This window comes from Phoxinus phoxinus, assembly GCF_949152265.1.
Source record: "Phoxinus phoxinus genome assembly, chromosome: 8".
Classification (NCBI taxonomy): domain Eukaryota; kingdom Metazoa; phylum Chordata; class Actinopteri; order Cypriniformes; family Leuciscidae; genus Phoxinus; species Phoxinus phoxinus.
The window spans coordinates 10920338-10938970 of NC_136883.1; the positions used below are offsets into that span (position 1 = coordinate 10920338).

At 38.7% G+C, this 18633-nt stretch overlaps 1 protein-coding gene across 1 annotated transcript in view; it reads left to right on the plus strand.

Moving 5' to 3' along the window:
* The window catches only part of spon1a (spondin 1a), a 253304-nt gene that overhangs the window by 229578 nt on the left and 5093 nt on the right, over nucleotides 1-18633 (plus strand). The window contains exons 11-14 of the mRNA XM_079620224.1: nucleotides 2076-2258; nucleotides 11784-11954; nucleotides 12588-12755; nucleotides 13254-13418. Of these exons, the coding sequence (XP_079476350.1) occupies nucleotides 2076-2258; nucleotides 11784-11954; nucleotides 12588-12755; nucleotides 13254-13418 (687 nt within the window). The remainder of the gene's footprint in view (nucleotides 1-2075; nucleotides 2259-11783; nucleotides 11955-12587; nucleotides 12756-13253; nucleotides 13419-18633) is intronic.

Below are 18633 nucleotides of genomic sequence, written 5' to 3' on the forward strand. Positions count from 1 at the left end.
TTTGCTTTCATTGGACTTGTCTGCCTGTCATCACGTCAAGTGTCAACTTCATTGTCATTATCAGTTCATCTGTATCACATTTGTTCAGTTAAACATAATCATCTGTATCACCTGTGTTCAGTTATTCATTGTCATCTGTGTTTGCATTTAAATTCCATCTGTTCAGTCAATCTTTGTCTGATCTATTTTGTGTATAGTGTGTTGCTGCCTGTCCTGCTATCCTTTATATTATTACCATTAAACCTTTGTGTTGGAAATGTATTCTCATCTTCGTCTGCCTTCCTGCAACCACACGTGACAGAAGAACAGACCAAAAACTGAAAAGTGGAAGTGGATCATGAGCATTCTCCGCACCTTCTTAAATCCCGCAGACCAACGGTTTCCAGGATGGCATCCTGGGTATGTTTGCAAAATACCTGGATCATGTGCTGTGGTTGAGTGGCTCACCCTTCACCGTGGGTGAGGCTGATGATGACATCGCCTCTCAACCAGCCATCTTCTTCACCACAACGACTGAACCTGTTCCTTTGTACATAAATTAAAACTTGCATGCCATTGTAGTTTACACAGGACTGGCGGGACCTTTATTCTGTTATGTGGTTTATTTTGATAGGTGAACTGTCTTTGTAGTGTTAAGAGAAGGAGAGCTATATGGGCGATATAGTTTTTTTGCACCTCCGCTCCGCCGTGCGTGTTCTTAAAGAGAAAGACACAGTCTTTTCAGCTTGCCACAATAAATCGTTATTTTTCTGCACTAAACTAGTGAATTTTCCCAAGATGTATTCAGAGATGATAGACAAGATGTTATAGAATAATAATTAAATGAAAACCCAATTTTGACAAAAACCTGACATTTCTATCTATTTTTTTTTTTAGACCTTACTGACCTCGCGCCAGTGCGACATCCGACGGGTTTTCCCAGATCGCATCACATTTGTTTAATGCAGCATCCAACTGTATATAGGTGTGTTTGGGTTGTTTTAAATGAAAAAAATATATATAATTAATATATCATAGAGTTGTTTGTGGTGGTGGTGGTGATTAGACGAAATCTGCGGTGACGTCACAATCGTGTTGCATTGTGGTATATGGAGCTGCCTGAAGTGTTCATATGAGGTAGACTCGGTCAAAATTGAGGGGAACGAGGGTCTGTCCATATAAACTTCCCTCGTCCACTTCACAAAGTGGCACTTCAAAATGGTAGCAGGGGTTCCCCCAAGGGGAAGTGCTTAGAGAAGTTTGCAAGTACGTGTCTAAAAGTGGACTGGAACGCAGCCCATGCATCATGAGTCTTCCCGCTGGATACACCTTCCTTCTGCCTGGACCCTCTTCTCTCTGTAATCTGCCTACCTTCTCCAGCCCTTCGCTTACTCCTGTTGCCAGCCCTCCGCCTGCTCCTCTTTCTGCTCCCAAACCACCACATTCATCTCTATCTTTACGGCGCAAGGTGCGTTCTGTCACTGTTGTGTTTTGTTTAGTTTGTTTTCATTGGACTTGTCTGCATGTCAAGTGTCATCTTCATTGTCATTATCTTCTGTAGTTCATCTGTATCACCTGTGTTCAGTTAATCAGTGTGTTTGCATTTAAGTTCAGTCACTTCTTTGTCCGATCTACGTTGTGTATAGTCTTATGTATAGTTGTGTCTTACTGACTGTCCTGCTATCCTTTATATTATTACCATTTAAATCTTCATGTTGGAAATTTCCGTCTGCCTTCCTGCAACCACACGCGACAGTTAAAGATGTAATATTTAAGTCTCTAATTTTTTTATTTTAGACTTTAGCATCTTGGCAAATCCCAGTTAGCACATTTCTCCTCTGAAACTCCAGAGGAGACACACATGTGAGATTGTTGTGGTCTTTTTATCTGTAGAAACATTAATACATTTAAGCAACATTTTTTTTTCTCCATTTAATCTCACTGAAGTTTAGTAAAAGCAAAGGAAATCTTTTTTTGAAGATCCCATTAGTGGTTATTTTATGTCTCATGGGCACTCTCTCAGCTAACAAACTAAAATGTACTTATTATTAAAACTTTTCATCCTTTCATTACTTAATTTTTTTCTGTTTTGTTAGATGACACTCCAGAGACATGTATCTACTCCAACTGGTCTCCATGGTCTGCGTGCAGCTCCTCGACGTGTGAGAAGGGGAAGAGGATGAGACAGAGAATGCTGAAGGCACAGCTAGATCTCAGCGTGCCCTGTCCACATACACAAGACTTTGAGCCCTGCATGGGGCCTGGCTGCAGTGATGAGGGTCAGAATCAAACAAACACGAAATCAGGGTTTCATTCCCCAGATAGAAATGTACATGGAAGATATGATCATTCATATTCAAAGCTCTGTTTAAAACCATAGTGAGGAGCCTCACTGTCTACTGTTTATATAGCCAGCTGCCTTCTAAGGGGCCATCCATAAAGGACATGTTCTCATTTTAAAAACAGCAGGGCAGGGTGCAATACAATGAATGCAGGGGTCTCTAGGTATTTTTTTCAAGGTTCAAATTAAGGGGCCGTTTACACAACACCATTTTCGACAAAATGTTTTAAACTTTTTATGTGTTTTGGCCGTTTATTTACACAACAAGAACATCATCGTTTTGGGGGTCTGAAAAAGTAAACTTTCGAAAATGGTTTCAAAGTGCACGTTTTTGAAAATTATATAATTATCGTCTCTGTTGTAAGGGAACTAGGATCAATATAACTCAAAGGGTGATTGAATTACAGTGAATATAAACTGAATTAATATGCAAATGATTCAAAATTAATATTTAACACTTTATTAACTATTCGTCCACCGATAAGTTGATACTGGGTTATATTTATACATTTTGGACAGAATATTATCCTGTGGCCTACGGTAATAATATCATAAAATTATGATCACTGATTATGAGCAAGGTAAGAAAATCTACAGTTTAAGGCAGTAACTTGTAAGCACAATACACTTGTGTGTAAAATCAACCAAGACTTTATTGAACTACTCTAATACACACAAACTAATCTAACAAAAACACACAAACATTCATTCAAACAGTGACAGATCGATAATCAAAAGGTGATGTTATTAACAGAGTATGATTGGAGTCTTATTGTCTAGCGTTAGACACTATTGGATGCAACCTGAGAGAATCAATATACTAGCAATTCAACCTTAGTTTGTTTGCTTAATAATTCTCCACCAGTTCAGCAAGAATTAAGAGGTTGTGTATTTACGTTTGGATGCTCCTGTGAGTGCGTGCGTTCCCTTCAGTGACGAAGTTGCTGGAGGGATTCTTTTCGGCGCTGATTGGCTGGCAGCAATCAAGAGTCAGCACTCGATGGTGAATGGTTGGTTGGCTTTGCCAGGTGGCGCTTCGTGTGAGGGTTTCCTGGATTGTGGGTTGCTATGCAATGGAGTCTGGATGAGCTGCTGTCGCCAAGACTCTGAGAGGGTTTTCTTTGACAAAGTTCAACGAAGGCTCATATGTAAGAGTCGATGAGATTTGAGTGAGGTCTTGGTGGTTTGAAGAGCATGTAAACGTGCAAGCTGGACGATGGAAAAGTCTGCACGAATCAAAGCAAGAGCAAAAGTCACTGCAAAAGCAAGGCAAAAAGCAATGCAGAGCTGCTTGTCATTGGGTTATAAGCGCGTCCATCCGACCCATCCTTCCGATTGTGTCAGCCAATCAGATATTGTATTGGCTGGGTCCTACGCCCCGTTCTACTGGTTCTTGAATGTATAGCATCATGTATGTCTCCTGTAGCCATCTCGGCACCATGAATGCGTTTTATGACTTAATAATGGTTCGATGGGGAATTTCTCTGAACTGTGGAATGCGGTGTTGTGTTCATTAAATGTCCTGTTCAAGGATAATCCTACACTGTGTAAAAATGCACTACAAAAATGCAAATTTCTGAAAACGGTGACATCAACGCCATGCGTATTACACGTTCAGTCTATAAGCTCATTGTGTTTCTTTACAAAGTGACATGGCCAACTACTGGCCTGAATACTGGCCAACTACTGGCCATAATACAGAGTTGAAGTAATTTTCGCAAATACGTGTGAATTGGTATAATTTTGACAATGTTGTCGTCTGTACGTGAATAACACAAAGGAATAACTTTTTTGTTTTTAGAACATTGTTGATGTGTAAATGTACCCTAATTTCACTTGACAAGTTATTTTTTTTATGTTGGTCAATGTACATCAGATTGGTGTCCTTGCACGTGTATTGCTAGTTATTCAGCATCTTTCACCATGAGCCATAGACTAATAATAATATTTAAAGAAAAAAGGTTTGAGTTCGACATAATTGACAGTCTTGAATCTTCACTGATACTGAAGTTATGTTTTGATGAAACAGCTAAGAGAAATAGTACAGTAGAACATTAGTATTACATCTCTCACATCTCTTCATTGAGATGATGCTAAAAATTGGTTGGCTGCTGGTGACCATGTTTATTGATCTGTATGAGTGAAGAAGAACATGAGCATGTGTACCAAACTTCAACTGCATTGATCACACGCTTCAGCAGTTTTAGAAAGTCTATAGGTAGTCTTGTTATAGTAAGTTTTTTTTCTTCAGTTTCAGGGAGTCATTAGTCAGTATCAGACATCACAACTGAATCTGATACAACCCCTACTAAAAAATCCTCACATACAATGAGCTATTAAAGCGTATGATTGCCCATGCCCGATCAGATGAGAGATATAGGTCATAATTCTCCAGCTCTGGTGAGCCTTCCCTTTCTTCTGGACCTGCACACTGAGATGGCAGGTTCATGGAAGCACCCTTACTCTGCTTGCATAGCCCCTTCGAATTGCAGTTACACAATAATCGAGGTGATGTGTTAGCAGGGTTTCGGATAAATGCCTTGGGTTGAAGAGAATTTGGCAAGCTATCGCTCCCCGGGGACATTCTTGTCACTGAAGACTCCCGTTCTGCCATCCAAGGCTGGTTGGCAAGTCGTATACGGTGGCATGTCAGAGTGATGGTGCCCTTCACACCATGGCAGTGCTGCAGGCATACCAGTCTGACATACTCAATGACCACAACCAGGGTGAGAGTCTATATCCCGTGGCAGTCGCTAAACTGCTCATAGCCACAGACCCATCCCTCCGTGCCACTAAACAGGTGGCCTGTTCAATTGGCCGATCCATGGCAGCTATGGTGGTGATGGAGAGGCATTTGTGGCTTAACCTGTTGAGCATCAGGGTCTTGCCTTCTGGACTTTTCAGAATTGGCGTTGAGATGCTGGTGGACAAGTTCAGGGTTGTGAGAACACAGGTGGCTGCCTTTAAGGGCCGGGTCAAGGCTCCTCCTAAGCCTTCTGGTCCTTCGCCGGGAACGAGTTCCTCGACAGGATTAGAAGGAGAGGACTCTCTTCAAGCTCACTTTCCTCACTCTCAGAAGAATGACCCCAACTGCTCGACCATGTTCCTTCCGCCCATAAAATATTATTGTGTCCATTTCCTGCAAGTATCAGTAGATAGCAAAAATATTGACCACTGGTGCGTTTGTCATGTCAGAAAGATTGTATTTACGAGTTGAATGCACATGAACGCCATAACAAAGTCATAATTACTAGTTGGAAGCAATGGCGGAAGCAATTTGTTTTCAATCATGATACCTTTATTTCTGAATGGCGACAGTACAATGTAGTTTGTATGCATTATGTGTTGTGTTAATGAAAAAGAGAGATAAAGTTTGTCAGAAAACACTACTCATTTAGCGAGTTTATGAGCTTGAGTGACCAAACTACATTTCCCATCATTCTCTGTGGTAGCATACTAATACTAATAATAACAAAACATAAATCACACACATATTGTACATTCTTTGAGTTTTCCTGATTTGTAAAACAAACTTCCCAGGAGGACTTGAATGCACCATATGGTTCTAACCCAATGATATTGCCTGAACAAAAGTGGCCTAACTGCACATGTTTCCCTGAGGCAACAAACAAAAAACAGTTTTAGTATATAAATAAAACAAAATAAATCTGTAAACAATCAAACATACTTATTTACATACTGATGCACGTGCATAACTTAAATGTGTTAAAAAGTTATATTTATCTTACCAATTGGTGGCACTGTGTCCCATGTGGCTTTGCATCCTGAAAGGACTGCTCCACCCCAAAAACAAAAGGTCACACCCACTTCAGCCCCTCATTTAATTAAACAGACATGTCAGGTGATATTATACAGTATATATATTTTTTAAATTAAAGGGGCGGTGTGAGGTCCAAAAAGGTAGTTTGTTGCGTGAGGGCAACATCGTGCCATAGAGGGTTAGGTTGCTCCGGGTCAGGGCCTGTTGAGCCCTTCAATGCCTAGGCCCTATGGGTTGTGCTTGTGTAGTAAGGCTCTCTTATCACACGGACTGGCATTGGTCAGCATGGCGTAGTGGGTATTAATGCCCCCATAGCACAAGCAAATGATGCAGCGTTGAGTTCCTTTCAAAAGGGAACATTTTTAGGTTACGTATGTAACTCGGTTCCCTGAGAAGAGACTGAGACCCTGCATCACGTTGCCATGATTCGGGCATGTCTGCGTGTCTTCCTTCATACAATTTGAATCTGATGACATGTTTGCAGGCACCCTATTTATATGCTTGGGCACTCCGCATGATATCATCAATTGTATTGGTGTAAAGTTAATACAAGCTACTTTACAGTATTGCATTAAAAAGCTATATTTAAAATAACAAACAAAAATTACCAATATTTTCCGGTCTATATCAGTCAGATTTTGCGCCATGATAGCGGTTGTCCATGCTGGCAATGGACATGCTGGCAAATAATCTTGGCCATCCTACATGAATTATATAAATAATTTTATATATAGAGTCTACCATGTGCATAGTAAAGTAATCAATGACAATCGGAAATATATCGGATACCAGTTGTGTCTAAAGTGATTGTAAACAGTTGGGCCAAAAGATCGGATCTGTGTATTAAGACTTGCAAGTCAAATCAAGTCAAGTCATCTTCATTTATATAGCGCTTTTAACAATGTATATTGTTTCAAAGCAGATTTACAGTAATAAACGGATAATTTAAGGTAACAGAGATTATTTTGGCTTTATAGCGGTTCTTGAATAAATATATTTTCCAGCTAAAGTTAGTTTTGATTGATTCACTTCCGTTGCAAGGATCATTAGTAATTAAATTAGAGGCCGCTAAGACAACATCATTCTCTCGGTTATTACGTGTGGAAGTTTTTTGTCCAATAATTATAATCAGTTTTTTTTTCAGAATTTAGTAGTAGGAAATTACTAGTCATTCAGTTTTTTTATATCAGCTATGCATTCCGTTAATTTTGTGAATTGGTTGGTTTTGTAGAAATATACAGCTGAGTATCGTCAGCATAACAGTGAAAGCTAATTCCATGTTTCCTAAAGATATCTCCTAATGGTAGCATGTACAGACTGAACAGCAGCGGTCCTAGTACTGAGCCTTGTGGTACTCCATACTGAACTTGTTATCGATAAGACATCTCTTCATTTACTGCTACAAACTGATAACGGTCAGATAAGTATGATTTAAACAATCGAATTTAATTTGAATTTAATGACCACACAGCCAAGCTGGTGGAATTTGTTTTCAGTACAGCTCTTTGGTACAGGTTCCAGCATTACATTAAACACCAAACATTAAACATAAGATACAATACAGACAAACACATTAATAAATACATAAGGGGTCATCCCTAATCCACAATCCTCAGCGTTCAGAGTAGGGCTGGGCGATATGGCCCAAAAAAATTATCACGATCATTTTTTTAATATCAGTCGATATCGATAATTATCACGATAAATGTCAAATCTTTATTTCTTTCAAGTTTAAAGGCAGATTTTTGCTCCTAAGTGAAAGTTGTAGAAACCAGAGCGTTAATTGTGGTTTTAAACTCTTTATTGTCAGAACATATCATGACAAACACTTGCCAAACAGGTGAACAATCACAAATCTGAGGTAGAACATTCAAACATTTGTCATTTTCCCTTAACAAAATAAATATCTTTATTGGAAAAAAAATTTTTTTTAGTTTCTGCATGTGCTAATGGGGATATCGTGAAACAGGTTTGTGTTCCCTGACTTTGATGGCACGGATCTTCACAGTTTGCAGTGCAGGCTGCAATATTAATATTGTTTTGTCTTGAAACGCATATTTGACAGTGAGTTTACAGTAGTATTAGCTTCAGTTAGGATGCAGATTAAAACTATGTTCATTAACAAAAACAGTAACATATGTTTAAAAAAAAAAGTAACAACCTCATTTTTATTTGGTAAAATGTAATATTCTGACTGTTTGAGTTTTATTAAAATTAACCATTGGTCAGTATCATGCATTTAGATCATGATAACCACAGATAAAACCAGGCATAGCCTATAGCACCTCACTATCATGGCAAAATGTAACTTTATGATTTCTATGGTATTTATGTGAAAAACAGTAGCCTAAATACATTATTAAATACTTTGATAATATTCTATTAGTCCTTTAATACATTGTCTACATTAATAATATAATACAATTAAATATGTATATCCCACATTTCATTGTGCAGTTAATATTACTAGGCTAACGTGTGAATGATGGGAACGTGTAGACGGAAAAGCCTTCTGACTGTATCGTTGCTCACAGTGTTTCTCCTGTTCGTCAGCGCCGCTTCATCTGCCTTTAAACAAGTTTAAATCACTGAGACATTTGTGTTCTTCGCTGAACTCAAGCGCTTCTCACTGGATCTCGTGACCGAGATGGATCAGAGTAAACGCGTCTGCTCTAGTGAGCTTGCGCTGCCGTTTGGACTTTGAGCCGAGCGGATAAACGGTTCAAATGAGTTTCGTTCCGGTTTTGGCGCATAAATATTATCGAACATTTATCGAACTCTTGATATCGTTTTATAGAGAAAAATGATATCGCGATAATTATCGTTATCGTTTTATCGCCCAGCCCTAGTTCAGAGTTCAGAATGTTTATTGCCATTGGGATGAAACTGTTTTTGAAGCGAGTTGTTCTGGAAGCAATTGTCCTGTAACGCTTCCCAGAGGGCAGTAAATGGAAGGCGTAGTGTGCAGGGTAGGAGATATCAGAAATTATCTTGTGAGCTCTGCCTAGTGTCCGTTTGTGGTAGAGTGATTCAAGGGATGGTAGGGGTGAACCAATGACTTTGGATGCTCTGTTGATTATATGCTGTAATTTCTTCCGGGAAAGTGTGTCAATAAAGACTGCCAAACCAGACTGTGCTAGTGCACATGCTAGTGCAATGCTACTGCAATTCCACTAATGTCATCATAATGTTAGAGTCTATTTAAGAGAATGTTGTGGTCAATAGTGTAAAATGCAGCACTAAGATCGAGTAACACTTATAGAGAGCTACAACCACGTTCGGATGATAAGAGCAAATCATTTGTGACTCTAATGAGAGCTGTCTCGGTACTATGGTACGGTCTAAATCCGGACTGAAAATCCTTGCAGATATCATTTCTTTCTAGAAAGGAACACCGTTGTGAGGATACTGCTTTTTCTAGTATCTTTGACAGAAAAGGCAGATTCGAGATCGGCCTGTAAGTGACTCATTTTGTATGATCAAGTTGCGTTTTTTTAACAAGCGGTTTAATCATAGCCAGCTTAAAGGCTTTTGGTACGTATCCTAGAGACAAAGACAAATTAATGATATTAAGAAGAGAATCTATGACATATGGAATCAGCTCTTTCAGTAGCTTAGTCGGTATAGGGTCTAACATACATGTTGTCGATATAGATGCATTAACGAGTTTGCAAAACTCTTCCTCTCCTATAGCAATAAATGAATAAAAAATTTCCTCAGGGAGACTACAATACACTCCCTGATGCAATACTGTAGTAGACGGTTGCATAGTTATAATTTTGTCCCTGATATTATATTATGATATTATATAATGTTCATTTTGGTGATCTCCGACTGGCGGAGTCGAACATTATTAGTGCCTACGTGAATAATAATCTTAGAGAATTAACGATTAGCATTAGCCGGCTCCCGGCAAACATGTGACTATGGTGGCTGGTGTCTCTATTTTCACGTTCCGTGTAATATAATCACCAATAACTAGGGCACATTCAACAGAAATATCAGTGGGTGTTTCACTGAGGTTGGCAAATCGAAAACGGAAGAGCATTTTTTTTTATCCGCGACTACAGCGTCTCTCCATCACCCATTTGCCCTGCTGCACGGGCTCTAATTCAGCCGGAAGCGAATCGTGTAAAGGGTTCACTAGACTATGCGCATCCAAAATAGTATCTAAAGCTCTTGCACTCTTACTATCCTCAATTAAAGTTTGGATGCGTGTCTCTAGTTCTGAAATCTTCTCCATCAGCCTGACTGTCTCCCTGCATTCATCACATATAAATCCTATATTACAGACATGAATTCAAAGGTGCGGGCGCACGAGAGAAAAATAAATAAATAAATAACTGAGCGCACGGGTGCCGCGTTAACAGGCTGTCGAATTACTAGCGTGTTGTGCTAATAGTAACGGAAGCTAGCGATGTCAGGTTAATGTGTGATGTTGGGTAAGCTGTATTTAGTAGTATAAACAACTAGAAATGATAGTAAATAATGGTTCAAAACAGAAAGGAATATGAAGCTAATACGAGGCTTAGACAAAGCTTATAGCCACAAACAAACTCTCAGCAGCAGCAGTCACAGCGAGGCAGACAGGAGTTATCGATCTCATGCCATGAGGATTTCCACTAAGAGATATTGAAAGGTCAAAGTGACTTCTTCATAGATTTTACTACTAGAGTGGAAATCGATTAAAAAAGCATAGCTCATTTGTACTAGTAAAACAAAATGTTAAGGCACAGAATGAAAATATTGGTGCATGTTGGGAGCTGTTTTTTTTGTAAAGCTTGAGAAATTAAGCAATAAACAAACAAATTAATATAGTAATAAATTAATATTAGACAGACAGACAGACAGATAGATAGATAGATAGATAGATAGATAGATAGATAGATAGATAGATAGATAGATAGATAGATAGATAGATAGATAGACAGATAGGAATTTAGATGACTCTTTACTAACACTTACAAAAAACAGCCCTGCCGTCTATGCAACCCACACATTAGTGGGTGGACAGGTGGGTGGGTTTTTCCTTGGAGTTTAATGAGGTGTTAACATCCATTATCAATTGATTATCATCCAATGGAGATGATATATAGGTGATTTCCAGGGTACCCTGTTTACTCATGGTTTTATTAATGATTCAATTAGCCATGTTTAATCAAGCAGAACAAATGCCAGTAATTTGAGAGAAGAGGGAAGTCCAGGCTTTGCACCATAGACTTTCCATCTTGCCAATCTAACTATAGCTGATTAAGTCATATTAGCAATTATTTAAGTTCTTGATTAAGCTTCAGAGTAGAGTGAGCATTGTTAATTAATGTAAATTAGAAAATGTAATATAGTTTAGAAAGTCTAAATTGGTTTAAGAAAAAAGTTAAAAAGTCCTCATGCTAAAAATATTGAAGGTGGTATCTGTATTTTAGATCATAGTAACTAGAGCATGAATAAATCAAAAAATAATTTTGCCCACCATAAGTTAGTATGATGTGATTGTTCTAGTAGGGCTCTTGAGCAAGATGTTCTACAAGCTTCGCCAAGCCCCAATTTTGCCTAGACCAGCTAAACCAGCTACCATGTTCCAAAACAGCTAACACTTACTAAATGTAACTGGATTTTCTAGTTAAATGTGAAAAGATTGTTGAATAAGGATATGAATAACAAAGTGAACCTTAACTTTTACAGATTCTTCCACGTGTATGATGTCAGAATGGATCACATGGTCACCATGCAGTGTGTCATGTGGCACAGGTGTGCGCTCTAGGGAGCGCTATGTAAAACAGTTTCCTGATGATGGCTTTCCTTGCACCATTCCCACTGAAGAGACAGAGCCATGCACTGTAAATGAGCACTGCTGTGAGTATTTTTTATCTGTTGACACAAAAGCCAGATTCATTTTAATATGATACACATTACAGATGTTTAGTATAGCTATAATTCTCAAAGGTCCTGACAAATCCTGTAAATATCTAACAAACAACTTCATAAAACAATGCACTACAACAACCAATCGAATGAAGTCTAATATACTGTGTCTGAAAGGACTTTTCTGTCAACATTCTTTTTCATCTGGTTGTTGCATTCAACCCTGGAATAATGATCCAATGTTGTCGTCTTTGCTTTATGTGTGCAGCAATTTATAAACCATTCTCAGTCATAAGGGCCATGTGACTGGCCATAAAGGCCATTCCTCCCTGGATACTCCCATTACTCAATTTCTCCCTGTAACTGACAGAGGGGAAAAATAGTATTTTATTATGAAAAACAGTTTCTGGTAAAACACCTACAATAATAACCTTATTGAAACCTTAGTTTTACCTGTATGACGATTTAGCATTTTGGGGCCTAAATGTCTGAAACTAACAAGCCAAACCCTTACAGTATATTTTAATAATAGGCCAAAAGTAGTTTTGAGCAAAAGAAAAGGGTTGATAAAACCTCTTCTCCTACTGACAATGGAATGTATTGTATATGTTTCTACTGGTGTAGCTCCAAGCAGTTGCCTGGTTACTGAATGGGGTGAATGGGATATATGCAGTGCCACCTGTGGGCTTGGCATGAAAAGACGGGAACGGATGGTGAAAATGCCCCCCTCTGACGGCTCCATTTGTGGGGCTGAGGTGGTAGAAGCAGAGAAGTGTATGATGCCAGAATGCCGTAAGTGCAAATACTCACATGCATGCCCACATGAAATATGCACACCCTTGTGCACCCAGTTTAGCATATTCACACACATTCACATGAACATTAACAGATTTCCACGCATGAATGGGAATGTGTATATGGACATGAATTATTACTGTATACACATACATGCATACCTACATATTCACACAAAATGCAAAAAGTTAACACATTTTCATATACAAAAAAAACCTTTAACATATACATAACTCAAAAAATTACACTTCTTTACACCTATATTAATATATTAATACACATAGCATACATTAATGTGAATATTAATATAACATACCATACATACACTTTCACATTACAATATTCACACACATATTCACATGTATGCCAACATAAGCATATTCACACAGAATATACATATTCTCACAAATGCATGCCCATAATTTTTTATAAAGAATAAATACCCTCATGCCTACAGTCCTCAGTGTTCTGATAATGTGTTTATTGTGTGTATAGATACTATCCCGTGTTTACTGTCCCCGTGGTCGGACTGGAGTGACTGCAGTGTGACCTGTGGTAAAGGCTCACGGGCACGTCATCGCATGCTCAAATCACCTGCAGAGTTGGGAGAATGCAGTGAAGAGCTGGAACAGATGGAGAAATGCATGCTGCCAGAGTGTCGTGAGTTATGATTCTTTCTCTATTAAACACACACACACACACAGACAGACACACACACACACACACACACACACACACACACACACACACACACACACACACACAGAAAACAGAAACAATGTGTTAATAAGCTTATTGCAGGATAAATGCTTGGGATGTCTGTGTTTTTAAAACTAAAGAAAGACAAAGGACAGTTGATAATGATTATAACATAGATTCTAATCCAATATGCTTAAAGACATCAATATCAAGGACATATGACATATTGTCTAGTACTTGCAACTCTGCCTTGTCAGGACAGAATTGTGTCTGGGAGAAGGACATTGGTCAAACCATTGAAGAGAATGACTTGGCTGTTGATAATGTGTACACTAAATGTCCCTTCCTTGGGATCCATGAGCTCAATGTATTGCTCTGTCTAATAAATTCTGCTAGGGGTTCAATGACTAGAGCGAAGAGCAAAGGTGAAAGGAGGCAATTTCCTTGTGCCTTTCCCTATGGGGAACAAAGTTGAACTGAGACCATTGGCAACCGTGGTGGCTTTAGGATTAGAGTAAAGCAACTTAAATCCGCTAGGTTAAATTTTCCAAGAGTGATTAAGAGAAAGTCCTACTCAACTCTGTCAAAAGCTTGTTCAGCATCGAGCGAGAGAACAAGTGGAGGGTGCCTTTCAATTTTAAACAAAATGTAATAACATTTAAGAGTCTTTTGACTTTTAAGAATCTTAAGTGTCCTGGTTGTTCCAAACGTCTTCCATTCAAGAATAATGGAGGACACTGTGCTCTTGGGAATCTTCAGCAGAAATTGACCTCAGAAAATCACCCTTAGTTTGTGTTTTGCTCTGATATGCATTTTTCTTTTTAGCTTTTATACCTTATACAGACAGTTGTGTGGTGCCTTTCCAAATCATGTCTAACCAACTGAATTTGCCATAGATGGACTCCAGTCAAAGTGAGTTAAATTTCAAGTGTCATGCAAGGGGTCCAAATACCTATGTCAATATGTGACCCGTGCTGGCAAAATGAGTCATGAGAATGAGAATGATCTTTATTTGTAAGTTTTTGGAGAGGTGTACCTTCCTGTTACATGTCAGTTTTTCCTGGACTTCCTTCTGTGTTCATTGTGTTCAGTTTTCCGCAACTCCTTGGATGCTTCTCAATTTTTATTTGTGCATCCTCGTTTGCTTTCCTCGCGTCTCAGCTCCACCCCCTGTAGGATGCGAGGAAAGGCTGCAAGGAAAGGAAATGAGGACGGAGGAATCGAATGAAAGTTTTTTTATATATTGGAATACTTGATCACTCGAGCGTCACTTCACAGCGTCATCAGCAGCGCTCAAAGGATCTGCCCTTATGTTGTTGAAGTTTGGTTATTTAAGAAATTCATAATAAATAATAATAAAGCAAGATACCCTGTTGAAATATGTGAGATGTGCGGTTTATATAAACTGCAATAAAATTATATAACATAAATTATTGGGTACCGGTGTGAAGGGGGAGGAGAATTTACATGTCCGTCACATTTAGTCAATAAAACACTTCCGCATAGGATACACCTGTGTATCCTCACTCATAGCTCCTCTGGAAGCCTCCTCACTCCTCGATCATCGCCTCCTCATGGTACAATTAGAGAATTGAGATGTCCTTTAAGATGGCTGACCTCGATCGGTTTCTGGGTCATAGGATGGAGGACGGAGGAGAGTGGAGACGAGGAGGGATATTGAGAAGCACCCCTTGTCTCCATGATCACCATCCTCATTAGTTAATTTAGTTCAGCTGTGTCTTGTTAATTATCTCATTACTGTTATTTGTTTTACACCTGTATATACCCTGTGTTCTCCCTCTGTCATTAGCCGCGTTTCCATTACAGATTTGCGCAAATGTTTTGCGCTTTTATCTAAATATCGATACAAAACTATTGCGAAATGACGGCGTTTCCATTAACCGATGTTATGCGACTAAAACGTCCTTTTTTCTCTCGCGATAAAGTCGTTCTAAAAATCACGGCAGCGGACGTTGGTTTATATAATCTCACAGCCACCGCATTAGACATTATTATTATTATTGGAGGGAGACGTACGTGTTATCCAAACGAAATATAAGGAGTTTCTGGGTGTTTCACCCTAATTTCTGCGCTGAGGTTTTGATTGTGGCATTTCTTTGAAGTTTAGAATCCAGTATTCCTATAGGCTAATTATTGTTTCTTTTATGAATTTAATAAAGAACTCTGTCTCCTATTCCAAACGATCCATGTAGGCTACTTTTGTGTCCATTCGTTTTTTCCTTTTTAAACCCGTAATTGAAAAACGAAAAATAAACGGTTGTCTTTTTAAAACGCAAAGTTGAACACCACAATTTTAATTTAAACTGGCTACACCAACTGCTGCGCAAAAAAGTAAATATCGACGAATTTTCAGATGTTTGTTTAATGACTTTTTTCCCCTTTATTAAACATGTAAAATATTCACAAATTAATATGGAAAACTTGTCGATTTTACTGGTTTTCTAAGGCCAAATTAGAACCTGGAATTGACATTTTCCCGCAGTGCTGAATAAGAAGAGCCATTTATATTATTAAACTATTGTTTTCTAACTCGGCTAAAAACATCTCCATCTCCGCTGTTAAGCAGATGCTCTTTAGAGAGAAATGCACCTTTCATACGGATTACTTAATCAGAACAAAATGTATTAGCTTTCGATTCGAATTTGTTCGTTTTAAAGTGGACATTTCAAGCTTTAGCCTACATAGGCTATATTTTGTTTCAGTTCTCGCGCTCCAGTTCACGGAGATCATGAAAACGCGCCTGATTGTTTTATTTTATTTTACAAAAGCACAACATTTTCTTGTTATTGTTTACACAAATAAAAGTAGTTACAAATAATGTATTATTATTTTCTGTATGACCAGAAATTATAGAGTAGGCTATATTAAGTTGTTTCACTGTTAATAGGAAAATGCAAGTGTTCACGCCCGCGCCTCCGTGCCATAGTGCGCGCTCTACACTCCACACATACCCTTAGATATGCGTCAAAATATTGTGTTTATTTGTGATAATCTCAGCTCTGTATTATTATTGTCTAACCCGTATTATGAATGACATTTGACGAATTGCTTTGTTCCTTTTTTGGATAAAAGCGTCATCTAAATATGTAGCCTAGTAGGCTAAATGTTATAATAATGATGATAATTATTATTATTTGCGTACACGGACGGACCCCAAACACACCGCGTCTTCTAAGTCAGGTGACTGTAAATGCGCAAAAACTGTTTCCATTGCAGTTTTGCGAAATATTCCTTTTTCGAATTGGCTGAAAAACCTCCTCATGCGAGCGTAAAAACTTGTTTGCGATAAACGAGAGTTTTTGCGAAATTGACGTGTTTCCATTGAGCGTATTTTCAATTCGCAATTTCAATTTGCGCAATTTGAAGGGTAATGGAAACGCGGCTACTGTCAATTCTTGTTTGGTTGTGCCTCTTCTGCGTTTTCTCAGTGTTCGAGTGGTTTTTGATCAATGGTAAATGGACTGCATTTATACAGTATAGCGCTTTCACAGACCCAATGGCCACCAAAGCGCTTTACATTTTGCCTCACATTCACCCATTCATACACAGACGGCGTATAAATGGCAATAAAGTCTTCTTTCCTACGTCCTCCCAAGTCATGAGCATTTCTGAGCACCACAACCATAACACTTCCAAAATATTTCCTTTGTTTTAATAATCCATGAAAAATTGCAGTTTGTCTGCTAGTTTTCTCTGTGCATTACAGTAGGTCTTAATATAAAGGCTGTCTGTCTCAATGTAAATCAAACAATTGTTGGTATCATGGGGAAAATAAAGCTGAATATATATTTTTCCTATAGATATGGATTTTGACTTGGTGTGAGCCAAATTTGGTGGTATTACCAGGATTTTAAGGTATGGTAGCTAGGTGATTTTGTTTTGGAACCTTCAAAAAACTTGAACTAGATTTTTCTCAATTTACTTTGCTGACTCCAATGACTTCAAATAGGTGTAGCTCAGTTATATTTTGTCTGATTCCAACAAATCATACATAATTTTTAAGGTTTTTAATAGAGAATGTGAAAATTACTAATTTTGCCAGCACGGGTCACATACGATTTATGTGAAAAAAAACAACACACATTTAAAGAATTTCAGCAGAAGGCAACATAACAAAATGTGGAAAAAATAGCACACAAGTAATTTTAAGTACTTTGATGTTTGTCAACATCTCACTATAGGAATACACCTCTTGCGTGGTAATCCCTGAAGTCCCATGTCCACACATTAAGTGCTGAACATGCCTGAGCTTAGAGGATGAGTGGACGAGCTTGGGAAATCGGTTGGCTTCAAAAACCTTTCTTAAAGGTCCTACTGGATGGTGTTCCTGTTTCTATTACCACTTTGGGAGAGGCAAATGAAGACTTGGATGATGCCAAGGAGGATCCCTTTGTTCCCTAAGCAGAGTCTCCAGGTTGCTCAACAGTGTTGGAAGAACAACAGTCAGGGTATGCAACATGATGCTTACTGAAGGGTGGCGATTATCTAGTCCGCTGACTGTGCCATGGGTTCTCCTCAATACAAAACGCTCAAGACTAGATGGGAAATTCCTCCTACTTACCACCTCGGTTGCTCATCAGACACTCCCACCTTTCCAGGACTGCATGACGATCTGAAGACCGCTCTCATATAATATATTTACAGCTTCTCCGCACTGGACATGGCAGGCATGGATATAAAGGACTGGTCCCATATGCCAGACTTCTTTGGCTGGCCATCTTAATCCTTGATTTGGGTTTTCCAGAATTGAACTTCAAGTTGCCTCAAAGATCGGACTGTTTCTCAGTCTTGATTTTTGAAAAAAATTACAAATCTGCAGCTCAGATTGTGGCCTACGTTTCGGAGTTAGAGGATGATATGTCTAGGGCTTTGTCACAGGGGAAATACGTCACAAAGCACTAGAAAGAAGAACGCTAGGGTTGGGTCTTTGGCTGAATTACACCCAAAATAGCAGAGCATCCAAGTATCTGTTATACTCATTTCAACATGCTATGATTTGGGATGCACAATCATAATCTCAATACTAATCTCTGATACTAATTAGGACAGATAGGGCCGGTTTCCCGTACGGGGATTAAGCCTAGTCCCAGACTAAAATGCATGTTTGAGCTGTCTTAACTTAAAACAGCTTGCACTGACATATCTTAAAATATAT